The following is a 26,686-nucleotide window of genomic DNA, read 5'->3' on the forward strand; positions in this document are numbered from 1 at the left end:
GGGACAACTTTGCAGTAGATTCCTTTCTTAGATAAACCTTTGTAATCCATGTGTGGGAATGACTTCAAAGTGATCAATGTGAAAGAGAGCAAGTTTCAATTAGATATTAGGAAGAAATTTGTCCTTGTGAGGGTGCTGAAGCTCTGGCGGTGGTTGTCCAGACAAGGTGTGGCTGACCCATCCCTGGAAGTGTTCAGGGACAGGCTGAAAGGGACTTGGAAAAACCTGGTCTAGTGGAAGGTGTCCCTTGGAACAAGATGATCTTTAAGGTCCCTTTCAACCCAAACCATTCTATGATTTTCCTTGCCCATGTACCTCCTAAAATTTTTTGAACATCCCCTGTTTTTCCAGTTATGCTTCCAAATGCCATTCTTACACTCCACATCCCAATACACTGCTCTATCCCTTCCCAGCAACATTTGTTTTTAACTACAAAAAGGCAAGACAAGCGACCTGGGAAAGGCCTGATGTCTGTACTGTGTAATACACTGCCACTAAAAAAATCCCATTATTGACAGGAAAATTAGAGAAAAGGCAAGATGCATCTAGTCCCTGTGGATGGCTTCTATAAAAACAAAACAGCTAAATGCTGTGCTCAAAGCACAGCCTATCCCAGGAATAAGATGAGAAACAGTGGGAAAGCATTGGAAAAACGTCTTTGCATCCAACAGCTCATGCAGCTCATAGGGGCAGGTTTTGAAATCAGAGTGAAAGAGACAAATCATAGCCAGTTCCTCAAGTAACACAAGGTGAAAACGTTGCCACCTCTGAGTGAAGGTAGACCCTGCCAAAACTAGATTTACCACAGCTTCTCTACCATGCTGAGGCCCAGCATGCCCTGTAGCCATTCTCATATGCTGCTCAGAGCCTGTCCTTAATTCCCTACTCCAGCACTCTTAGATTTATCCTATACAAATTCTCTTACAGAAGGCATGCAAAGCCACCAACCGCCCCAGCACTACCACATTAAGGAACATGATGGGATTAGCAACATGTCCTAAAATCTGAAGGAAGATCTAGGGACCTGCTGATGGATTCCCCTGTGCCACAGAACAATACACACATGGGACAGGTAAACATAGAATGTATGGGTTGGAAAAAACCGTAAGATAACTGAATACAGCCATTAACCTCACACTGCCAAGTCCACCACTAAAGCATGTCCCTAAGTGCCAAATCCATGTGGCTTGCAAATACCTCAAGGCATGGTGATTCAACAACTTCTCTGGGTGGCCTGTGCTGGTGCTTGATAACAATTTCCATGAAGAATGTTTACATGAAACCTAATCTGAATCTGTGAAACCTGAGGCCATTTCCTCTCCTCTTGTCCCTTGTTCCCTGGGAGCAGACCCCAACCCCCACCTGGCTGCACCCTCCTGTCAGAGTTCTAGAGAGTGAAAAGGTCTCCCGTGAGCCTCCTTTTCTCCAGGCTTAGCCCCACCTCAGCTCCTCCTCATCATATTTGTGCTCCAGAACTTTCTTCAGCTCCATCCCCTTTGCTGGACAGGCTCCATCTCCTCAATGTCTTTCTTGTAGTGACAGGCCCAGAAATACTCCAGGATCTGAGGTATGGCCCCAGCAGTGCCAGCCCAGGGGACAGTCACTGCCCTGGCCCTGCTGCCACATCATGGCTGGCACCATTGGCCTCCTGCCCCCCTGGGCACGCCTGGCTCCTGTCCAGCCGCTGTCCCCAGCACCCCCAGGGCCTTTCCCATCTTTCCAGCCCCTCTGCCCCAGCCTGGAGCTGCAGGGGGTTGGTGTGACCCAAGGCAGGACGGGGCCCTTGGCGTTGTGGAATCTCAGAGCACTGGCCTGGGCCCATGGATCCTGCCTGTCCAGATCTTTCTGCAAAGCCTTCCTGCCTTCCAGCAGATCAACACTCCACCCAGCTGGGTGCTGTCCATGAATTTACTGAGGATGCACTCGACCCCTCACCTAGATCCTTGATTAAAATATTAAATAAAACTGGCCCAACTACTGAGCCCTGGGGAACACCACTGGTGACCAGCCCCCAGCTGGGTTTAACTCCATTCACCACCACTCTCTCAGCCCAGCCATTCAGCCTGGGTTTTAACCAATTTTTTACATGCAGCTGCACGAGAGACACAGCCCTTCACAGTGTGGCCTGTCTGCTTCTCCCTTCCAGCATGAAGGGATTGGCTTGGTGCTTATTCAGAGTGGGTTACCAGGGTATGAGTCAGGTCTTAAATAATCAAACTGCAACTAAAATAATGTCAAAGATAGGGGAGCTGAATGCACTTGTTAGCTTGACACAGAACAGAAATGCTGCGCTACACTAATGACTTTGCTCCCTGATACTTATCCACTCCAAATCAAGCAAACTGGTTCTGTCAAGTCATTTCCCAAGAAACCAAATCTCTGGGGATGAAGGTAGGGGTGCAAGACATATCCAGTGCATTGGGCCACCAGCACAAATTACACAACCTGCACATTCACATCTCAAACCCGTTAAGAAACAGAGACTGCTCTCCCTCATGTGTCAGGAGATGTCTAGGGCACTACGATTATTTAATGGGGGCTGATGGATCTGCAATCAGGGAAATTGTCACTTTGTGCGAGTACAAAGCTCTCTGTAATGTACAGAAAGGAAGAAGCAGCTCTGCACTATTAAAGATTAATTGTGAAAATTAACTTGTTCAATTACAGAAAGAGCAATGGGGCATTATCACTCCTCTTTCTTTCAGCCTCCAGATCTGCAGAGTTCTGAAAGGATTTTTATTACATTACTGTTCCACTACCTGAACATTTACATAAACTAGGCAAAATATTATAAAACCATGCAGCAGTTTAATATAAACTGGGTTTGTTCTCATTAGCAGCAAGCACTCCACAGCCCGCAAAAGTTGTGGTTACTGACCTTGCAGACCCTACCAGGTCAAAGGCCAGAGACCTCTCTCTTTTCCACTTTCTACACACTCAGTTTATAAATGTTTTTCCCACCCTCTGCTTGGGTAAATGTAAGAGAACAAATCTGGAGAGCTGCCAAGCCCACACGCTTTCCCCCAGATTTTTCAATTGTCTTCTTTCCTTTATAACAAAGTTGCTCAGGAAAATGGAAAAACATTCACTTCACAAATATTTATGGGAAAATATGTCTGTGCTCAATCAAAATTACATGACAATGGATTTTTTCCTACCACATTGACCTAAGAGAGAAATAAAAGAAATGAAAGGTGTTGGAGTGTTCTGCTCCAGCTTCTTGGCAGTTTGGCTATTAATCTTGTCCTGGATAAGAGAGAGAAAGATGTCAGAGAGGCTGTGGTACCTCAATTTTTTGGAGATATTCAAAATTTTTCTGGCCAAAACCTCAGGCAATCAACAGTAATTTAGCCTTTCTGTGAGTAGGGGTGATGCCACAAGACTGCCAAAATTCTTTTCTGATACAAGTTTGTCCTGCCCTTTTGTGCTTCCTCCATAACGCCACGCTCAGGAGTCATTGATGGGGTCAGGACCTGGGAAGCTTGGGCCTCAAAAAAAGGCAGTTCATGGATTACTACAAATCACTTGGGAGATTCCTAGCCTAGGACATTCAGAAAGTTTCCAGGTGAGTAGGTGAAAATGGAAATCCAGGAAAAAGTTCTGTGGAGCTGTCTCAGATCAACACTTCTCTCCCCCAGTGCTGAGCAGTCCCTGGTAACACCTTTTGCATCCTTATCAGTGTGAAGGAAAGATTTACTCTCATCATTTGCCATAAGGAAAATCTGGCATCTCATTCTAAATCTTTCACACAACATTGCTAGAAAAATTCCTTCAGGAGGATGACAATAAGTGCGTTTGAGTAGCAGTGCACTTACGGCAGAAGTCAGGTTGTCTCCACTCCACCAGGATGCTTTTCCTGGCACAGGCTGCTGCATAATTAGCAATGGCAGAGCACAGGCAATCCTTGCCACTGGAGCAGGAGCAAACATCAAAGCGACAGTTCTTCACATAGGGAGTGGGACTCACTACATAGTGACAAGGTTCAAAGGCAGGAGACATCAGAACTGAGCAGGAATCCTCAGCATATTTGGCTAAAAAGAGAAAAATTACATGCTCATACTGAATCAGTCAATCAACGTGGCTTTAAGGAAAGCCAGAGGAGCCACAGTAAGCATTTTCTCTTCCTTTTATAAAAGAAAAAATAACCAAACAAACCCCACAAGAATAAAATAGGATCAGGCAGGCACAGATAGCACCATAGCTCATACATCATGAGCTCCACTGAAAGAATAATGTCTCAAGAGTAAAACAAATCAAGGAAAAGCAATGCTTTTATATTCCGTTAGCACTATTTCTGGTGCTGTAATTCCCTTTACAGGGCCTTTGCTTTCTGCTGCCTTTTTTATATTTGCAAAATTAAACTAGTTTTTGCTTTCAATTTTCACAAAATACTATGTTTTCCTTATGAGACCTGCATCAATACAAGTCTCTCTGTGTGAGGTTTTTTTTTGTTGCTGTTGTTTATTGGGTTTTTAAAAATATATATTGCAGCCACCCTGGTGGTAATGTAAGCAACATCAGGTTCTTCTCTTTATTTTCCTTTTTTGTGTAAATGGAAGATCACCATTTGTTGCACATGTTAATCTTGAATAGAGTTCAGTACCTAAATGAGGATTGAGGTTGCAGGGGTCACTGTCTTGTTTTAACAAGTCCTGGCAGTCAGCATTGAGCTTCCAGGAATTTCCAAAGTCTTCCAGAAGGGATTCCACCATGCCAGAAGGTGTAAGAAAATCATCCCCTTGGTTCCCATCATAATTTCCACACAGCCCACACATCCTTTTGGAGTAGACTGGGGACACCTAAGGAACACAACATTTGCCTGGTCATCTTCTAGAACAGGTTACCACTGTAGAGGAAGATTTTTTTAAGGAATGAGCCATACACAACTGAATAGTCCAGAAAATTCTCGAACACAAAGCAAAATGCTACAGACACAATGCCATTGTACTGTATTTTCAAACTTCTAACAGAATTGCTACTATTAGTAGCTGCAGGACAATTTTTACATAGTACAGTGAATTTCAGAGGGCGACTAAGAGAAAAATAGCTTATTTTTATGCCTTGATCAGCAGTCCAGTTTAGTCTTTCCTTGTTCTCACTGTTCATTCATATAAATGAGCAGGGCAAAAGTGGGGGCTGTATTTTTTTAAATGCAATTCCAATGGCACCTGGGAGAATTTCACATTTTAAAGGAAAATTGAATGATGAAGGAAAAATAAACTAATACCCCCTAAAGCTACTTCATATTAGAGCTTCCTGCTGCCCAGAGGAACTTCAAGCAGACTAAAACCAGAATTTCCAACAATCCACAGAGCAGGTGCACTTTTCACCTGTTTTATTCCTGCTGCAAATCAAGGAGCATCTGAAAGATAACCCTAAACCTAGAGGTAAACAGGGAGAAATCTCCTAAGCAACACCTGCATCACAAAGGCACCAATACCTTTTATTTTAGTATGAACTGACAGTTTCTGTTAGGAGTAAAGCTCAGGTACATTACAAACACCACATTACAGTTACATTACAAACACAGGAGCTCTGATGCTACATCAGCCCTCTCTATTCATGCAGCTGAGTGCGAGTTTAGGCAGGCTTGCAGGAGTAACCAGTGAAACAAAAAAAAAAAAAAGTTATAAAAATCCACATTTTTCAAATAAAACAGTTTTTCTGTATAAATAAAAATAAAAAGCATCCTCCAAAACATAACCTAATACTACCCAGCATTCAAACACAGGGGTCACAGAATAAATATGGAACATCAAAAAGAACAATTAGAGAATAAATATTCTTACTACTAAGAGTATTACTGCTCTTTCACGTGCTCTCCAGATGGAGCAGTGACTCACAAGTCCAAATTGTGCAGTATTTTGGAGTGGAAGGTCAAATCACAAATATCAGGCAGTTACAGAAAGGAGAGCCTTCTTGAGGAACACAGGAAGAATTTGTGCCAGAACAAGGTAATGGAAGTGTATCACTTCCTCCAATTATTATCAGCAATACTTGGCAAGAGGTCAATCTCCAAATCCAGTATAAAATAACTCTCCAAAAGCAATTAAAGAGATGCTTTAGATGCCCAGCAAGGGAAGGAGCAGACAACTGGAGAAACTTCCACTGCTTTTATAGGTAGATGATCTGGAGCAGAAAATTAGGTTTGTTTTCAATGGGACAAAAAATCTGTCCAGTTATATGGCTCTCTGACCAGGGAGAAAAATATTTTGAATACTGAGGAAAGCCAAAACTCCTGAGATGTGCTAAGGGACTGAAGTGAATTATTGTAAGCCCCAAAAGAACTTTTAGGCCCCTCAGAGCACAGAGATACAGGTCAAATCAAGACAACAACCACAAACCCACAGATGCTTTCTAAAATTATTCCAGACCTTTCTTATCTGTTTTCTTTTCACCTCTTGAACTCAGTTCTGAACTGGCTTTCCTAACCCTTGGTGCTGTGCCAGACACGACATTTAAGCCAGATTTTGGGGCAGGGAAGGAGAATGCAAAAGCAACACCATGGTTCAAGGAGGACAGCATTTACCACTTGGCAGAAAATCTCAGGAAAACTGGTTTTCTTGGCAAGACTCCTCTCAGTGAGCAGACTCCTACTAAAAGGGGAATTCAAAGGCAACAGGGCTGTGGTTACACTTCCTTACAGATCATTTCTTTTAAACTTAGCTCAATTTTTCTAAACTGCTGTCTCTGCAGCACCAACAAAACCTAATTGTTAATCAAGGCTGACTTAAAATACTCCTCACAGTAGAAGGAGACCACAACACATCTATGAGCTGATTTCTATTTCCTGGAAAATATGAGTAACAGTGTCTCTGGGGGCCTTTCCTTCCCTTATTTTAAGTCATTCACATCTGTTCGTTTAGACAAGGCAGTCAAAGCAAACAAAAACAAAACTCCAGTTTGGAGGATATCTGCTGAACAAAACACAAAACTGTTCATGGTTAGTAACGGCTGTCATTACACACACATCAAAAAAAAAAGGGGGGGGAAGGAGAAAAAAGCTACCAAGCTGCTCTAAGATGAAGTGTTTGTTTCTGGAATACAAAAGAACCTGTATATTACTCTGGGAGTAGCAAAAGAGAGAGGAATTCCTAACATGCAACAAAAAGCAATTTCTGACTTCAGACAAGAAAATCTTTGTACATATTTGGGTGGAACGAGAGAGGGGGCAAACAGGCAGAAAAAAAACCAGAAAAACTACCTTCACTAGGAGTTGTCCATGACCATCCCAGTCAATCTGCAGATCATCCCCATACGTGAGGCGAACTGAACTCCTCACCACACGCTGGACACGGAGAGCACCTGAAGACAACCACAGGGTGCTAGTGAGCTTTTACAAGATGTAGTGACAGGACAAGAGGGAATGGCTTTACATTGACAGAGAGCAGGTTTAGATTGGATATTGGGAAGAAATTGTTCCCTGTGAGGTTGCTGAGGCCCTGGCACAGGTTGCCCAGAGCAGCTGTGGCTGCCCCATCCCTGGAAGCAGCCAAGGCCAGGCTGGATGGGGCTCAGAGCAACCTGGGATAGTGGAAGGTGTCTTGGCCAAGGCAGGGGGGTTGAACCAGATGATCTTTAAGGTCCAAACCAAATAATTCTGTGATTCCATGATTTCAAGCTTCTGTTGAAAAATAATAATTTCAAAAAAGAATAGACCAACAGTGATTTTCACAAATCTCACAAGTGCAGACGAGCTTAATTCTTCTGATTTTAGAGGAGCCAAGGCAAGATTTGTCTGCTTCATGGAGAGAAGCTGAAATGACAGAGCTTCTAGAAGACACTGCAAAAGAGTTTGGCATTGAAAACACTCTTTGATTAAGCTGGGCTAAGGCATGTCTAAAACCACTACTAAGCAGGAGGCTTTCAGTGGCTGGCCAGAGTCAGCCCATGTGAACACACCTTGCTGTGAAGGGATCTGTATGTCCTGTCCATTCAGTGAAACTCCTCCTCCATGTTTCATTTTAATGATACTGTTGTCCATATCCCGGATCCGGACAGAAGCTGAGCGAGTGCACACGGCATCAGGATCATCTGCACACTGCAGAGAAGGGAAAATCCGCCTCAAACATCAGGTTTTCACTTTCTTGGTGACTTAGTACCAGAAGGCATTTTGGCATCTAATTTGAAAGGTGTTGAGTGTCACACTGGTTTTATAGATCTGGTTTCTGCATCCTACAAACAGCAAGCTGACAGCCCTCCTTCTGTTATCCCACTAATCATGCACCAGGGCTGAGCTCCCCATCTCAGAACTTGGAAAAGGATCTGTGGGTGTTCCACCAGACCCCTGGCAGTGACCAGCCCCAGAGCTGTGGCAGGAGCAGGAAGGACATCTGACCCACACAGCCTGGCAAAAAAAGCCACCTAGTTCACATTATCCAAGACTCCTGAGGTGTTTGTTTTCCCGGCTTCGGGATACCTACATGAGGAACAGGGATTGCAGGGGCCCCATGTCTCCTCCCTGGTTTCAAAAGGGAAGTTTCAGTGGAAACCTGTCCTGCAGGTTCCCAAGCACTGATGGCTATCAGAGCTCTCTAATGCAGGAGACAGACGCAGATGGTATGGAGAACTGTCACAGCCCATTTCTCCAAAGCCTGCAACTTCCCTGGTTGCTGCTGGATACTGATCTCCCCTTCCCTCCTGTCAGTCTCCTGTCTCCATTGCACCTCTCCCTGGCTTCAGTTCCACTGTCCCTGTCACCTTTCTTCCCCTCTCCTTGCCTCAGGGTCCTTTTCAGTCTCTAGGTTTGTTCACCTTTTCTCAAGAACAACTGGTCAATTTATTTCACAACTGTGTAAACCTCCCTGTGACATCCCCCTTCAGGGTCTCCATCCCTCCCTGCACTGGTCTGGCTCCCTTTCCTGCCTCTCTGCAGCTGCCTCTCACACATCCATCAGGGGAGGCAGCAAAGAGTCAGGAGCTGCTGTCTGAGTACAAAGAAAAATCACCAGCCAATCTGACTAAATGGGAAACAAAGCAAGGCACTGCTCCGCCAGTGCACCCTGCTTGGTGCCCAAGGAAATGTCCTTTCCCCACAGGCATTAGGGAAGCACCAGCAGCCAGGGTGCCTGGCAAGGAGTGCACTCTCGCCTCTGTTTGTTTGTTCAGCCGGCAAAGAGTGAGGGCCCATTCTCCAAACATCATCATGAGTCTCCATCCCCAGGCAGGCTCCTGGGAATGGTGGTGAGGAGAAGCAAAATACTTATTAACTAAGGAGAAAGACTGCATCTGTTATTTAAACCATTTATGTTATAGGGAAATTACTTGTGTAAGCCTGTGCATCTGCAATTCATGTCATAGTCCCACAGCCCCGCCCCCACTCTCAAGAGCATGCGCAGAGGCACCAGCCGAGGCTTGCTGTTACCTGCACCGTATCGATGATCACAGAGAAGGAATTTCCCACACAATCCTTGGCAAATAAGTACTGGCAAATCCCACTAAAGGTGAAATACTTGTTGTCAAAGCTTTTGAAATGGGACTGGCCGGTGACAGAGCATTCCCCTAGAAAAAGCAAAAAGCCATTAATCATCCCAGTGCCAGATTCAAGCAAAATCCTGCTCAGCCTTCACAAGTCTCTGAGGGGGAAGAGCAGCCCTGGTGGAACAGGTTGTACAAGGCCTGAACGCCACACAGACCAGAAAGCACCAGCAAGATCCTTATCTCACTGTTTATTTCCATAAGATATTACCAGTAGTAACAGAGGAACCAACAACAGCTGGGAAACACAGAATAAACTGCAGTCAAGAGCTGAAATTTGTGCCTATGGAAAAGCCTATATTCTTTTCTTGGGATGCCTTAAATGCCAATATGTTATTTTAGTATAAAATACTTTATGAGAATGAAGAGCTGGAAGATGATGTCTGTGTGAGTCCTTCCAAGGGTAAAATTTATGTTGGACTTTACCCTGAACCATCACATCAACTAATAGAAAGTTAAAAATCATTCTATAGTTACAATAGCTACATCTAAAGTCCTCACAGAATAATGGGAAAGCCTGGCTGGACCATCTTTCTGCTAGAAAAAGGAGCTATTTAAACATATCAACATTTGAAGGTGTTTTGGTAAGTTGTGGCTTTTCATTTCCAGGAAGGCAGTATCCCAATACCACAGCTGGGATTTAGTGTCGCATCATGCAAACACATGGAAAGGCTCCAACTCCACAGAGCTTGCAAAGAAAATCTTCCATATGAGAAGACCATCACACTTACAGACGATCCCATGGCAAATAAGGTGGGCAGCCACTTCCTCACCCAGAACAAAATACAAGTTCTGGGCATACATTGGCCATCACCAGCCAAAGGTTGGAGAAGGGTTAAATGTTACAAGCTGGTAGGTGAGCTCTATGAGTTATTCTCTCTTCGCTGCCTTTAAGTCCCACAGAAGATCTGTCTAATAAACATCTTGTGGAATTTTCCCTCTTCAGCATATTATTTAGTGTTTACTATCTTAAACCAGCTGATGCTAAAGTACAGATCCTGAGGATTCCCAGCCTTACACAGCTCTGATTCACCCTAAGAGAAGTCCAGCATCTCCTGGATATTTGTCATCCCTTGGAGTTTGATTTTCAGGGCATTCTCTGCAACAAGGAAACGAGGACAGGTTTGAGGCACAGAGAACTGAGGACTGCTATCTAAGACAAGTCCCAGCCTGTGGCACTGCTCCTGAAAGGGAATTTTCTTTTCTGTGGCCAAGTCTTTACTTATGAATCCCTCTGTCTACACCATTTGATATAATGCATCCCATGAAATTTCCTGAAACTTCTGCCTTCATAATTATTTCCGTTATGATATCAGCTTGAAAGCCTCTTGGTAGTGCCAGCCAGCTTCAGCTTTGGATTCACCTTATCACCAACTTTAAAGCTGGGCAATTCACTCCCACAATATGAAAGCAATCTTTCCTGATAAAAAAAAAGTGGATCAAAAGAAAAACAGAACTACCTAAAGTTTATACAAGTAACTATATAAATTTTCTGGACATATGATTTTAGAAATATTTGTGGTAACTAACCAACAATGAAAATATGCTGCAATATTACTTCAAGTAGAGACAAATAGCACAGGTAACAATATAAATTTGGCTGCTGCCCTCAGTACAGTTTATAGAGTTTTTAGCAGGCACACGTACAACAGCTGCAGGTATACAACACTCAGTCTTGAACAAGCCTAGTAGAAAACTGATTTAGATATATTGGCAGAAGGTACAAAAATAAGCTGCTTTTCTTTCCACTTCTGCTCATTTGGGACAGCTTCCCAATTCAGGAAAAGGCTGCAATGCTATATTGCCTCTTGCACAGAGCTGGAGATCAACATCTGTTTGCAAGCCTCAATATCAGATTTATCTTCACTTCTATAATCACTATGAAGAAAATGTGGCTGGAGTTAAGGATAAAAATTTGGCCCATATTCATCACAGTCCGGAGAGCAAGGACATTAAAAGCTAGAACCTAAGGAAAAACTGAAGTTACAAAAGCACCTATTTCTTGTTTGTAATCATGCTGCTGCCCATTAGCTAAAAGATGTAATTAATCAGCCTGGGCTGTGTCCTTGAAGCTGTGTTTTAGACAGTGAGATTCTCTGCACTTGAAGAGATCCTTAATGAACAAGCACAGGAGACAGCTCACTAAAAATGTCATCTCCATTTTGAATATTTACATACACCACCCCCCATCCTCTTCCTTAAGTGTTGATACTTTGGGGGAAGTGCTCTTTTGTTCTAAAGCAGGAGGAAAAGGACCATTGATAGGTTAAGCAAGTTTCATGTTACCAAAAAATGACAGACTTTTTTGATAGAACACCCTAAGATTGTTGCAATTTCCCTAACTTGTGAGGGTTGCACAGTCTCCTCTCAACAAAAAACCACCAAAGCCCGCAAATCTGCTGTTTTCCTGTCCAGCCATAACCCCCGTCTGCATCTGCAGAGCTGCCTCTCCAATCTGCCAGCACCCATGGAAGGCAGGGCAGCCATTTTCTCCCTGGGACTGTGCCTCCTTCACCCACAACATGACCATGAGGGAATTGTCATGGTCAGTAAGGTACAATGAGAAATTGTACATGGTCAAAGAAAGCCAGGAGTGTTCCTCTACCTGCAAGCCAATCCTCTGAACATACAGACACTTATAACTGGCAAACTAAGTAATCAAAGCAGGAACCGGCCTTCCCACCAAACAGGATTTTTCATTGCTACACATAAACCACACAGAGCAATGTCTGACTTGTCTCAGGAGAAGAACTTAAAAGTAGGATCCCAACTGGATTGTACTGGATCGAGCAAGGAAGAACAAAGATTTGCTTTTTTGAGTAAAAAAAAATACCTAAGTGGGGCATGAGTGGGAGGGACATAGGCAAGGCTTATTTGTCAAAACCTGAAAAGAGTGAAGCCAACATACCTGGGCATTCCCCATTGCTGCAGATCCACATGCCACGTCGACAAATGCTAGGAAAGAGATACTAGCAAGTTAATTAAGAGTACATGAATATAAATATTCTGTTGCACATTTTTCCCAGAAAACTGAAAATGGTCGTCTGTCCTAGGGAAGTTAGATCAGTCCCCAACATTCCTTCCATCTCCTATAACTTCATTTTTTAATGTAGTCATCCCTTCTTCTCATCATATGACAGCAACTGCTGATAATATGAATAGGTATGGTGGCAGAACTCAAGGATTTCTGGGTTTCCTTGTCAAAGCTCTGTGTTTAATGGAATTTTCATCTATATTCCACTAATGTGGAATGAGTTCAATGCAGTTCTCAAGGTATATCTATCAATACAACAGAATCACAGGGGTAAAAATGTTTGAAGGGACTTCTAGGAAAATAATTTACTACAATCCCCAACTCAGAGAAAGCAATGTCAAAGCTAGATTAGGTGGGTGAGGACCTTTCCCATTTGAGTTTAGAAATATCCAAGATGAGGTCCCACAGCCTCACTGAGCAGCTGTCCCAGTGCAGCACTGGAGAAGGGAGAAGAATTTTTCTTTGTGTCAAAACAGAATTTCCTTTTCAGCTTGTGTCCATTGCTTCACAATGTTTTGCTGTTTGCCTCTGAGAAGAGTTTGACCCCATCTTCTTTACAGCCCATCTTTATTAGGCAGTGAAAATTGCCTCATTAGCCCTTAAACAAATCTATTCCCCTTTACTTCTTCTTACATCAAACTCCCCCGCTGTGATCAACTCCAGTGTCTTCCACAACCCCCTCTGCACTCCTTGTTTCAAGAGCTACTATATTCTTCTCATTTCTTTAATTATCCCAGCCCCTGAAAACCATTTGTGGGGAGGCAGATTATTGAGGATGTTAAATGCAGAGTCAACGGAATGACGTTCTCCACAGAAGCATCAAGTTTGAAAAATAGAAAGCAGTAACAAAACACAAGCAATACAAAACCCAGCCTGTCAGGTTACACTCATCTCCCAAGAGCACTAAGGCTGAACAATGTGGTCAAGCTCAAAGCTGCAGAGGACTGCACGGAAAAAGATAAAATGCTAATGTCATGGTTATGGCTTGTGTTCTGGGACATGTAGTGCAGGTAATGAATAGCTGCTGATTAACAGGGATGATGCACAGACCACCTTTCTTCTGCATGTTATGGCCTTCATTGAGTCCTCCTCCTTCTGTGCTCCAATTGGAAACTTCTGAGTAAACAGTTGTTTAAACACCTTGCACAAATATGTCCACACTGAACACAAAACCAGATCAGGAATATGTGACTAATTCCTCTTCCTTTCTTTAAAGTGCTGTTTTTTCCCTCCAGTTGGGTACTCAGGAGTGAAAGAAAAATTGTGGGCCATGCTAGGAAGACTCATTAGCCCTGTAATAATTTCCAAGGACATGCCTTAGGCTAACTCCTCTTGGAAAGAAATGGGGTTTAGAGGTTAAATACACTTAGGAAGTCAAAACAAAAGACACCACCGTTGACACTATCCAGACATGGGAACCTGCTGGTCTGGCTTATCCACAGGAAACAGGTAGTTCTCTGCTCTTTGAAGGAGTGACCTTCATGTTGTTCTATCAGATCAAATCTCCCTTTAAAAACAGAGCTGATTTTGCCTTTGTGAACAGCTCACTTCTTGGAAGGGGCTAGGAATTCCAGTAAGAGAGCAAGCCCTTTGCCAGTGAAAGGAAATTTTTTAAAGGTAGAGAGATTTCTAGAAAGATAATGCAAAGCAGTCACTGACCGGTGTGCAGTACTTATCTACAGCAACCACACCAGAGCAGCACAGGGTTTACCATGAGTTGCAGTCCTGGGAGATGGTGAAGCCAGGAGGATAATGTTTTCCAGAGTGGATGCAGGAGCAGTCAGAGCTTTCAATGCAGTGGTCACCATCAAGGAGCAGCCCTTCTGGATAGGTCAGACACCCATATCACACACACAGGGACAGAAACATAAATACAATTAGATTTTGTTGTTCTTCATAGACTTCGCCAAGACTTCATATGCATTATTATCCATACTTAGTCATAAACAACAATAAAAAGGAATGAGGCTTGCCAAAAAGCCTCACAAGGGCAGGTGTCTGCTTCCCTTCTGGTGCTGCCACTCCCTCAGACCTGCTGAACAAAGCATTCCTGCTGCTCCCAGAAAAGCTCCTTGCTTAGCACATCCGCAGGTCCAGAACACATGTTGGGACATAGACAAATTAAACACAAGGAGCACAATCAAAATTGATAAAAGTTGGCCTGGGACTTGACTGTTGGAAAAACCATGAACTTCACTGGCTGCAGTAAAGGGTGTCCACAGAAGGTCTTGTATTCATCATAAGAGAATCAAAGATGAGGCAAAGTGAGAAATGAAGAAACAAATTTGGACACCATTTAAGTCTAGCAAAGACTTAAGAAAGTCTCAGACTCTTAGCAGAGTCTGAGAGAAAGAAGCCACTGCTGAACATCTGCAGAGGCAAAAAGCAAAAGGGCCAGCTTCCCAACTTGAGTCCAGCTGCTGAGGTTTCTATATTACACAGCTATAATTACCTGTTCTATAGAGAGAGCTCTTTGTACTCTAAGGATAAACAGAGGCACAAAGGAGTTACAAGGTTATTCTAAGGTAGAAACTTGTCCTTGCTTCTATTGCTAGTTTATAGTGCTTTCTATTCAACCCCTATATTGAGAGAGAGTTGATATTCCGCCATTTTCAAAAGAGCTGCTGTGGCAAAACATTTGTTTTCTTGAACACCCCTGTGCCTTTTCTTTGAGTGACTCCTTCCAATTGCCTGCAGAGATTTTGGCTCCTTTCCCTGGCAGCAGCAGTCATCACTGATCCCAAGACCCAGATAAGTCTCCTTTCTCCTGTTCTTCCTATAGAGCTGCCTGGAAAGATCTTGGCTGTTGAGAAAATCCTTCCAGTGAGAGAGAATCACAACAAGATCTGAGCATTTAAGAGTGCTGTGGCTCTCCAGAGAACACAAGGAAAACAGAATGCCTGTTTTTTTTCCTGGCAAGAGTAATTCCATTTACAGCAATTCATGTAACCATGAGGGGCATTTAACAGAGGGGAAAAATAAAAAAATAAGGAAGACATTTGTCAAACATACTTCAGATCCTGTTTGCCCTTGGAACACTGGAGGGAAGCTAAGTGAAGGTAGAATCCTCATCAAAAATCCCTCTAGTCATCTGTCAGATCCTCCTGGTTTTCTATCAAACTCCAGTAAAAGTTTTGAACTGCTGATTGTTATTCTCATGCCCTTTACCCTTTCTGTGGAGTTCCTGCTTCTCCACCTCTCAGTTCCTCTCTCCTTAGACCTTTTCCATGCTGAACAGACCAATGCATCTACCAAAGGAAAAGTACAGCAAGAGCGCTTGTGCAGCCGGAGGATTAATTAAGCTCCTTCAGCTTTCTCCAACACTTCCAGGACTACACAAATACATTAGCTGGATCCTTCACAAATACAGTAGCTGGATCCTTCACAACAAAATAATCTCCAGAGTCTGGTTACATCACCTGTCACCTTTGCAGGTCCTGCCACACTTCTGAACCCCCAGCAAGGAAGAGACTGGCAGCTGAATGGGAAACTACCAAACTCCTCAAACGAGGCTGACATTGTCATTATTGCCTTGTTTTGGAAAGCAAAGCTCTGCAAACCTCTGTCACACCTGGCATCTTGTGCAAGGCGACGCTAACACCTGTGTGCATTTACAAAGCCTAGACAGGCTGAAATGCAGAGATAGTCCTATTCAAAACAAACAAAGCACTCAGTGAACAACCAAAAAAAGAAAAAAAAAACCACCAAACTAGCTACAAATGGAAGTATATGGAGCTTTGGAGCCAGGAACAAAGCTCTCCTCCTGCAGTTGTTTTAAGTACAACAGACAGAAATAGAAAATTGGTGTAGCTGGGCTGCTCCCTTTAACCCAATCAAATCTCCTGCATGGAAGATTCAATAATAAATTAAATTATTCACTTAAATCATGAAGAACTTTGAATTTGCAGTGCAAGCTCTACATGTACTGTTTTTCTGCAAGAAATTCCTTCAGTGCATTCTCTGCCGTTTCTTCCCCTAACTGTATTTGCCTCTAACCCAAGCAATTCAGGAGTACATCAAAGGCAAGCAGTCTGTCACCAAGAAAAAAAGGCAATCTTGGAATATTAGTTAGTACTGATTTTCACAGAAACATTTACTTTTTAGTTGGCCCTGAAAAATGGCCCTTTCATGGAGTGAGCATACAGGCGCTACAGAAAATGGATTATTCTAGGGCATAGTCCCAGAAAATAAAAGTGTTTCTGATTTCAAGAAAATTTAAGGGAAGACACAGCTTTCTTTCTTCTAATAAAATAGTAGCTTGACTGCCAAATTTTTCTCTGTAAATAACCCAGTAAATAAATTACCAGGGCAGCTGCAGCCATCAACACATTGTCCATGACACACTTCATTGATATTCAGACTCTGGCAGGTTTTGGCACATGGGGATACACACTCCTTATATTCCATGCCAACTGGACACCTTGGCCCTGAAACAATTAAAAGAAATTAGAAATGCAAATTCCTCAGTAACTATTAAACCAACAAATCCTTTCATTATCAAGGGCTGAACTACAGAGACAAAAATGTCATGTCAGCTTCCAAATGATTATTTCTTTTTCAGAAGCAGAACATTTTAGAAATATTTGATTTTCAATTTGCTGCAATATCATCTGTCAGGTAGCATAGTAAATACTCAGAGGTTAAAGCCAACTTGCTTTCTAATAAATTGAGTCTTAATAACTAAACCCAAGTGCATTAAGAATAATAAACCCAGGGAGAAGTTTTGCAATAATATCTAAGCAATTTGGACAGACGTGGCTGTTTTGCACCTTTAAGCCATGCACTTACTCTACTCATTTGTGAAATTATCCTGTTTGGTGTTTCCAGGGAGAACCAGGAGACAGTTAAAACTCTGAAATCCCATCCTCCTTCTTCCAGAGAACCACCAGTTCAGGATAACACCCGTGCCTGGTATCTCCACTGCTGCCATTATCTAGGCCAGGCCACTACGCAAACACATTATTACAGGCATTCCTTCTCTTCAATGCATACACACACCATGTCCTACAATTCTGCAGGGGCATGAAGTGGCAAGAAAAAGTTGGAGACTGCCCTTTCCCAGCCAATCTTCTGCTGAAGTGGTGGGAGGGTAACGAAGGAGTGATCTTGCCCTGGGTGCCCTGGGCTTGGGCACCAACTGACACTTGGCACAGTGTGCCCAGCACTAGAGCCCTTCCCACACAGCAGAGTATTCCATATCTCCATCATCATCATCATCTCCTGAGAAAGCACCATAGCACAGATGAAGGGTGATAGAAAATTAAGCTCCCGCTGTGGCAGTTGGACACTTCCCTCTTTCCTGACTCAGAGGAAAAACACCAAAGTGCAGCTCGTGAATTCAAGGGTTAGAAATGAGCTCCAAAGCTCCTGGGATTATAGAAAGGCTCATTTCAGTTGTGGCTTTTAATCAGACTTACAAAGAGCCCCAGCAAAAATGGGTTACCTGGCTTACACCCTGAGCAAGGAGATGAGCTTTTATGTCCCAATGGAAAGGTAGTAAATTACTGCTAGAACTCAGACTGTACAATTCCTAGAACAAGTGGCTGGCAGCATCTTGCTGCCCTAACCACAGTCTGAAGGCACAGATTTCTTCAGTGGCCAATAGCAGAATATCTTTACCAGAGAACAAGGTGTTATCAGTACAAATCAGACAGTTTACCCCATGTAGTCAATTTACACAAACATCCCAAGGAAAATGTCCTTTCTCATAACAAAAAAACATGAGAAAAAGCACTGAGAACATGATATTAGTTGATTGTTAAAATTATTTATTTAATTCTCTCTATTAAACCACAGTTCTCAGCAGTAGGTGGAAACATGACTTTTCCTCTATAAATACAATCCATCTCAGTCAGCGTATGCACTTCCCTGTTGCAAAACCTCAGCACAGATGCAATCAGGACCTCTGAACTCAGCAAAATTGGGCTAATAAAGGCAGCAGTTCAAGATGCAATCAGGATCACTAAACTAGACAAAAATTAGATTAGAAAAGGCAACATCTCAATTTCAAGGCAATTGATTCAAGCAAATAAAGGGTGAAACAATTGTCTTTATGCAAAAACGTTAGAGTGCATTTCACAAAGATGCTGACTTAAAATACGGGCTGGAAAATGTTATACATCTGAACCATATGTAAAATAGCATCTAAACATCCTAGTCTATATGTTTGTGTATCAAATAAGTCTTCACTGACTGTGTACACTATGGTGGGACATGTAACAGCTCAGGATCTTCTTTATAAACTGTTCAAAAAATACTGCATTAGGGACAAGAACTTCTAGAAAAAGATGGGTGATGGAGAGCTGAAAGGGGGAAGTGAGCAAAGGCACTTCCTATAAATGAACCAACCTCCTAAAATACACCAGCTGCTTTTAGTTGCAGGACAAAAATCTGCAAGACAGGCACAATCCTATTGGGGATGAGCAGCCTAGGAATAAATCTGCCAGCTTACTGCACGAGCTCTCTTCAGGCCACCCCTCCAAAATGACTCCTTCGTGAGCGCAGCTCCTGGCATACTCTAGGAAGGCAGGGCAGTGACAGTCCACGCCCTGGGGACAGGCACAGATGTCTCTTTCACAGAGGCTGATGTACGGCTCAGGATCCACTCGATGGTGGCACCGGGAGAAGGTCAGCGATGTGCTCAGCAGCTGGCAAGTTTCCAGGATGCCCTGCGCGAGAAGTGAGGAGCAAAGGGACAGAGAGAGAGAAAAGGGAACAAAATTACTTCCTGTAGTCTCAGGAAGATGGGAAAACTCAATTTTTCCAAACACATCGTCACCACTGTTGTTAACAGCATCACAGATCTTATTTAAGAGCGAGCTCTACCCATTTATTCACTACATGCATGGATACATTAATATACTGATTATTATAAAATGGAGCATCGCATAAGGGATGTTTCACACAGAAACACATCAGTCAGTCAGTCAGTGAGTCAGTTAGCAAAAGGATAGAGGCATTCTACTTCCTTTGGCTTCCCAGAAAAGGACTGGATTGTGCCTGGATTCCCAGGAAAGTCACACAGCAACAGAGGGGAACTAAGGTAGGTAGGAAGAAAAACAACCAGACAATCTTTTGGATAACAAGTGGCCAGAGCAGGTGTCAGAAGGAAAGACTGAGTCTGACTGAAATCCCAGGAATGAAATTTGTTTTCCACTTCTGGCCACAGATTCCCATCGCTCCTGCTGGCTTGTCCAAAGCTCAACAGGTCAATTTAGCTCAGATAAATCGGAGAACAATAGCCCAGGGAAAAAAAGCAATTTGTTCTGCTCTTCTCCTGAGTTAAATCAGCATGGTGAGAGCCAGTGTGAGGGAAGGACAGCACAGGGAGATAGGAGGAGGTATCGAGACCTCTTCTTTCAGACAGCAGAAACCTGAGAGGAAACTTAACTGTATGTAGAACAAAACCTTAGGAAAATGTGGAGTATGGTTAAATTCTCCAGGGGAGACTCCCACATAAACTCTTTTGTGCATATTATGTCACAGTTCAATGAGTCTGAGGTCTTCAGCGCAACTTTCTGAAAGGATGGCACTGAGTTTAGCTAAGTGAAAAAACAATTTTCTGATACAACTCCAGCACAACAAAGAGTTGGAACATAACTTTCTTCTACTTATTTGTCAGTGTTTTATGTAAGCAAATGTAAACCATGGTGTATTTTTTAGGTGTTATACTCAGTGGTTAGAGAAGAGGGCGTATTCTTCATAGTGGTTCACAGTTACAATTCATTACTTCTAAAAAACTTAACACGTACCTGAGGTGACAGCACATACAAGCTGCTGTGTAAAAAAAAAATTAATATTAATTAAAAAGCATCTCATTTTCTGGGAGATGAAAAATGTAGATAAAAAAACCCAAAATAAAAAAATCAAGATGTTTTCTCTGAATGGCAGCTATGGTGCCTGTATAGGAAAACTGCTGAATAGAAAATACCTTTTTATTTTGTCTAAACGGTGTTTTGTTCAGGTGATCAGCTCAAGCTAGTACATGTCTGAGCCTAGACAGAATTTCTTGCTTACAAAAACAAACCAACCAGAAATGTGAACTCTGTTGGGAATGTATTCCAAGTTTAGCAAAGGACTCAGGGAACAACCACATATGCAAAGAAGTTTTGAGCTTTCTGGGAAAGGACTCGGGGAACTTAAAACATGAGAGCTGGACATGGTGAAAATCAGAAATTCAGCTCCAGCCTCGGATAATTCTGATCCCCAGACAGCACCCACCATGTTGAACCAGATGGGGAAAAAAAAAAAAAGACACTAGAAGCAGGCGGGAGCAAGAACTACATAAATGGTGGTTGGTGCTGCTCTAAGACTCACACAAGTACAGAAGAGCTGAAAAGATGCCCTAAGGGTGGAAGTAACAACAACAGAAGCAGCCAAGAAAGCTATTAAAGCAGGGCTCGGAGATGAAACTGATAAAATCAAAAGTGAGCTCAGAGCCATTCAGAGGATGAGCAGTACAGCAACTCCTGGATCAAAGCCTTTATCCAGATGGTATCAAGTGCAGTAGAAAACCAGTGTATGCAACAATCCTGTTTAGGGGCTGAGCTAGTGAAGTTTCTCAAGGTAATACAACTCAAACAGCAAAACTCAGACTGTATATTCCACTAAAAGGAACATTTTAGATGGAAAAGTGACTTAAAAAACAAAGGAGATTACACACCAAAAAGACTAACCCATTTTTATTTTCCTCTAGTTCTTTGGTCTTGGATTTGTTCACTAACAGCAAAGCTAAAGGCTATGCTGAGCTCCAGCTGATTATCTAGAAACCAAGTGATATATGTTGAAAAGCAATAAACAATTCCTTTTCTCTGTGTAAAGATTTTCTTGCCATTCAAATTTCATCAGGTTTTCCAGTGACTTTAGGCAAAAAGTTATAGCTGGAATTTTCCCATCTTTCAAACATATCTCAATTATCATGACAAATAAGCTGAAATATGGGTAAATCCGAATAGATACAAAACCAAAACATTTCCCCATGAGGGTGGTCAAAAACAGGGTATGTAACCATCACCCTGGAGATATTCAAAATGTGAGGATGGCACCTAGGATGGCCCTGTTGGAATGAGGGAATTGGACTCAATGACCCCTTCCAACTCTAACCATTCTGCAAATCATTTTTCTTTTCATTCCTTCCTTTCTTTAAAACTCACTGGCCAGACTGGACTAAGAGTGGCCCTTATTCTTTAGTTTAGAGGACAGTGGTATTAGATATTTGGCACCCTCAGCCACTGCTGTAACATTCCTGCTCATGGAAGCTACTCTACACAAAGTATTTAAACCCACCAGACTGGAGAGTGAAGCTTCAGGCTTAAAACACAGGTTAGCAGGACTGACTGCAGTATCTGAAATGCAGGTGAAGGTTGTAAAATTTCTCCCTTCCCTTCTGCACTAGTCCTATTTTAAATGTTTCTTTAAATAGGTTGGCGGGGTCCTGGCACTGGCAATCCTCAGTAACCACAAAACTTGCTGACCTTCCTTCTGTCCCAGGCCCACCACACAGAGCTGGAGGTGGAATTCTGTACATTCTTTCCATTTCTGTAGCATTTCCTTCTGCTGCTGCATGAACTGCATTTGTCCACTGCTTAACAATTACCATTAAAGAGAGAACCTAACAAATAACAGAAGAAATCAAAGACACCCTCTTGTTCCCTTGAATTTAAACCCAATGGTATGCGATACACATATGGATTCTCCAGAACACTCAGGAATATATTTCATGGAGAAAGATTTAGCCTCCCACATTTTCACATTAAAAGCATCCAAACCCAATATGTTTAATACACCAAACACTGGCTGTATGTTTGAGCAGACTAGGTAAAAACTGAAAGAAATCACTTCCCTTGAATGCTGATTATTCTGATGAAGAAAAATTATATTTTAGATATACTGGGCCTCATTTTCACCCATGTAGTATATTATTATATTGTGTAGAATGATTTGGGTTGGAAGGGACATTAAAGATCCTCTTGTCCAATCCCCTGCCCTGGGCAGGAACATCCTTCACTAGACCAGGTTGCTCCAAGCTCCATCTAACCTGGCCTTGAACACATTCAGGGACAGGGCTGGACCTCTGGACCTTTGCTGGACCTGCCTCTGACCTCAGCCATGATGAATTATGGTCCAAAGCTGAATATTTCTACTGTTTTCAGATCTGGGAATAATGCTATTTCTTTATTAATATGGAAGTATTCCATGGGATAATGGGGGACCTGTTTTTTACCAACTGCAGTAAGAGCTGAATTTCAGCAAAAGCTTTTAATTTCAATAATTTTCACATCTAACATACAAGAGGTATCATTTCCTAATTAGAGAAGAAAAAAGTGAATAATACAGTGACCTCTGGCCACCACACACCATTTCTATTAGAGGTGAAATCTACAAAATAAAGGTAACGTATAAGAACACCATGATCAATTGCAATGCTTTAAACCATACACATTTTTGTTTCCAAAGCTGCCTTGTTGCCATCCTTTTCCAGATCACCCATTTATACTTTCAGATCCACGTTACCCATGCTGTTGGTCATCTTAGAGCCTGTTAAATTGCAGTACTTTGTTGAACAGCCTAAACCAGTGAAAAAAAGATCAGATAATACAGTGAGGCTCCTTTTGGGTAACTAAACATCAGCTGCAGAGGGCAGGGCATGGTAGGAAGGCTTTCTTCCTCCCTCCAACACTGCCCAGTTTGGAATGGTCTCTGGTCCTGAGGCAAGGCAGCTAATCACACTAAGTATGTGTATGTTTTAGAGGTGGAGAGCAGGGAAAGGCCCTGGCAATAGTGGGATAAGAGTGTGAGGTGGTTCAAGACTTCTCAGCTGACACACAGAGCTGTGTCAGCTCTGAGACAAAACAGAAAGAAGACAGAAACTTCCAAACAAGACAACAAGACAGAAACTTCCAAAAAAATATTTAACATTTTTAGGATTTAAAGATAAAAGAACAGCATGGCTTTCTGTTTAGGTTTAAAGAATCATGATTCCACTGCACAGAATCATACAATGGTTTGGGTTAGAAGCGATCTTAAAGATCATCTCATTCCAACCCCCCTGCCATGGGCAGGGACACCTTCCACTATCCCAGGTTGCTCAGAGCTCCATACAACTTGGCCTGGAACACTGCCATGGATGGGGCAGCCACAGCTTCTCTGGGCAACTTTTGCTAGGGCCTCACCACCCTCACAACAAAGAATTTCTTCTTAATATCCAATCTAAACCTGCTCTCTGCAAGTGTGAATCCATTTCCCTTCATACTGTCATTACAATTCCTGCTGAAAGAAGCCAGAAGCCATCTCTCCAAGGATGCTATTGGCCAGGGAGGGGGGAAACAGAGAGGGTAAAGAAAACCACAGACCCACCCAGTGTGGGGGCACTGGGGTGGGAGGAGTGCCTTGAAGCAGAGCTTTTGTTTCCCTCACCTAACAGCTGACTGCCTGGCAGGGAGACCAAGGAGATTTACATTCCTGAAGCTGAGGCAAGCAAAAACAAAGCACACTATTAAAAAGCCCTACATTCTTCAGCAGGCACTTGTTTGGCTGGTCTTCTGTTAATAGTGCTGTGTTTATTCTTGCACAATAAATAAATTAAGGCAATGTTTAATGCTGTGAGCTTATGAACTCACATTAGAGAGAATATAATTTCATTCTGTTTGTGTGAAAGATAACTTTATCAACAAAGCATCAATATTTAATAGTATCTGTATAAAATCCAAATTAGTTGTACTTGACCAACAGACTGGATTTCACCCTGCATGCCACTCCCCAGCCTCAGCTGCAATGTTGACACTTTCTAAACTTGCCTGAACAGATTAAATTCCAGGGACCACAACCAGTCACAAGAAGCAGTCTCTAGAGCTGTAACCAGGTTTAAAGAATCATAAAATGGTTTGGGTTGGAAGGGACCTTAATGATCACATAGGTCCACACCTCTGCCATGGGCAGGGACAACTTCCACTATCCCAGGTTACTCAGAGCCCCATCCAACCTGGCCTTGGACACTGCCAAAGATGGGGCAGCTCCAGCTGCTCTGAGAAACCTGTGCCAGGGCCTCCCAATCCTCACAGGGAAGAATTTCCTCCTGATATCCAATCTAAACCTGCTCTCTGTCAGTGTGAAGCCATTCCCCCTCATCCTGTCACTCCTTGGCAAGAGTCTTGTCAAGAGTCTCTCTCTCTATCTTTCTTGTAGGTTCCCTTCAGGCACTGGAAGGCCACAATGAGGTCACCCCAAAGCCTTCTCTTCTCCAGGCAGAACAATCCAAATTGTTCACACCCCCCCCACACACCATCTCTGCCCAAGCAAGAAACATCAGCTGGAGATTTCCAGCCTGAAACCACTACCATAGTTCCTCAGCCAGTTTTGCAGGTAGTGAGGCTTAAGTGCTGAGGAGCACAAGCATCCTTCACTGAATTTCATAACATAACTGAAGCATCCCCATCCAAAAGCTTAATGGAAGTATAGAGTCAGAACGTTGCAACTTGTCCAACTCTTAGTTGGCCTTTTCCAGGTAGCTAGGAAACCAGCACCTAGGTTAGCTGGAGAGCAGATATATTCCAGGAAGTACTACTACACTTGAGAAACTGTTTGTGTCTAGTTTAGCAAATACCTGTCTGCAGGAATTGAATAGTGAGAAACTCACAACTACATTTCGGCCTCAATTACTCTGGTAAATCATTTTGATTTACAACAAAGTACATGGAATCAGTTGTAACCCCTCAAGGGATGAAGGCTCAATTTACCACAACAGTCATAATATTCAGTAAACATTCAAAGGTACTTTCTTCCCTGAGCTGGTGACCATCTGCCTGCATCCACACCCTGTCTAAGGGAAACAAGAAGCATGTTTGTACTTATAAAAGACAAGAAGAAAAAGGTTGATGCAGCAAAAGGGGTCACAGAGTTGGCCAAGGCAAACAATTATGTGTTTCTTCACTAAATCAGCACTACTATGTGTACACATAGCTGAAAGAACTTCCTGCTGGGAAGGGAAATACCCTAGTGACACAGAGCTTTTGGAACACCAACAGAAAACATCTCCTCTGTCAAAAACAGCCTGGCTGGAGCATCCCTCTCCTCTGCTGACTCCCAAGTATATAAACTGCAACAAATTCACAAATACCATTGGGGGAGGCAGTGCCCACAGAGGCTTCAGAACTGATGCTTCCCTGCTGGCACAATCAGAAAGGGAATTAACTAATTCTTCATTCTGCAGGAATCACTGAAACACACCTTTCCCAAGTAACATCATCATTTCTTTGGCAGTAGACTTACACTTCAGCCTCAAACAAGCTGATGTTTTCTTTGTTTGTCTATTTAATGTTTGGGGTGGGGGAAAGGGGAAGGTGGTTATAGGTAGATAGGTAGGTAGGTAGGTAGATTAGATAGATAGATAACAGGTTTAGGTTGGATATCATTAAAGGTTCTTCCCCCAGAGGGTGCTGGGGCACTGAAAATGCTCTCCAGGGAATGGTCACAGCCCCAAGGCTGCCTGAGCTCCAGTAGCATTTGGACAATGCTCTCAGGCACAGAGTGGGACTTTGGGGCTGTCCTGTGCAGGGCCAGGAGTTGGACTCAGTGATCTTTGTGAGTCCCTTCCAAATCAGAATATTCTGTGATTTCTCTTCTTCTGCCAAAGGGCAGGCAAGTTGCCCTTCAAGTAGGGGAGGACTGAAACCAGAATGCCATCTTGCAGCACCAACCTTCTCTGCCATATCAGATGAAATGTTGCAGGTGTTGCTCGGAGTCTGTACTCTCTTGCAGTGCTTGTTTTCACTGTGCAAAGCCCAGGAGTTGGCAAAATCGTAACTGTTCCCCACCAGGGTCCCTGGGAATGAAGAAAAGGAGAAGCAACATGCTGTTTGAGGGGTTTTAGCAACAAGTGGGCATTATTGACTGCTGTTGAGGTGATAGTCTGATGAAAGTTCTCTTTAAAAATATAAACTGTTGTATCAAATAGATTTTTATTCCAAACAGACTGTAGGAAAGCCATGATCAGTGATACGGATTTTGTTCTGCTAAGGGCGTCTCTGCGCTCAAGGACAGACTAAAGCCTGCAGAAGGCAGCTCCCACCTCCCTCACACCTGCATGAACACAGTAGGAGTTGCTGCTGGTCAGCTACAATCTGCAGGAGCCAAAGCATGCCTGTACATCTTCTTACCACTTAAAAGTTGTCAATAAAA

The 26,686-nt window shown here is 42.9% G+C and overlaps 1 protein-coding gene across 3 annotated transcripts in view; it reads right to left on the minus strand.

Annotated features, from left to right (window-relative positions):
- Positions 1-26,686, minus strand: part of VWF (von Willebrand factor) — a 127,747-nt gene that overhangs the window by 88,690 nt on the left and 12,371 nt on the right. For all 3 annotated transcript variants that reach the window (XM_064701787.1, XM_064701788.1, XM_064701786.1), the window contains exons 6-15: positions 26,206-26,330; positions 18,963-19,179; positions 16,816-16,938; positions 14,223-14,334; positions 12,386-12,432; positions 9,365-9,501; positions 7,903-8,041; positions 7,205-7,305; positions 4,604-4,799; positions 3,816-4,031 (exon numbers count right to left, since the gene is read on the minus strand). In XM_064701787.1, coding sequence (XP_064557857.1) covers positions 3,816-4,031; positions 4,604-4,799; positions 7,205-7,305; positions 7,903-8,041; positions 9,365-9,501; positions 12,386-12,432; positions 14,223-14,334; positions 16,816-16,938; positions 18,963-19,179; positions 26,206-26,330 — 1,413 coding nt within the window. The remainder of the gene's footprint in view (positions 1-3,815; positions 4,032-4,603; positions 4,800-7,204; positions 7,306-7,902; positions 8,042-9,364; positions 9,502-12,385; positions 12,433-14,222; positions 14,335-16,815; positions 16,939-18,962; positions 19,180-26,205; positions 26,331-26,686) is intronic.

This window comes from Zonotrichia leucophrys, chromosome 1A (assembly GCF_028769735.1).
Source record: "Zonotrichia leucophrys gambelii isolate GWCS_2022_RI chromosome 1A, RI_Zleu_2.0, whole genome shotgun sequence".
NCBI classification, from domain to species: domain Eukaryota; kingdom Metazoa; phylum Chordata; class Aves; order Passeriformes; family Passerellidae; genus Zonotrichia; species Zonotrichia leucophrys.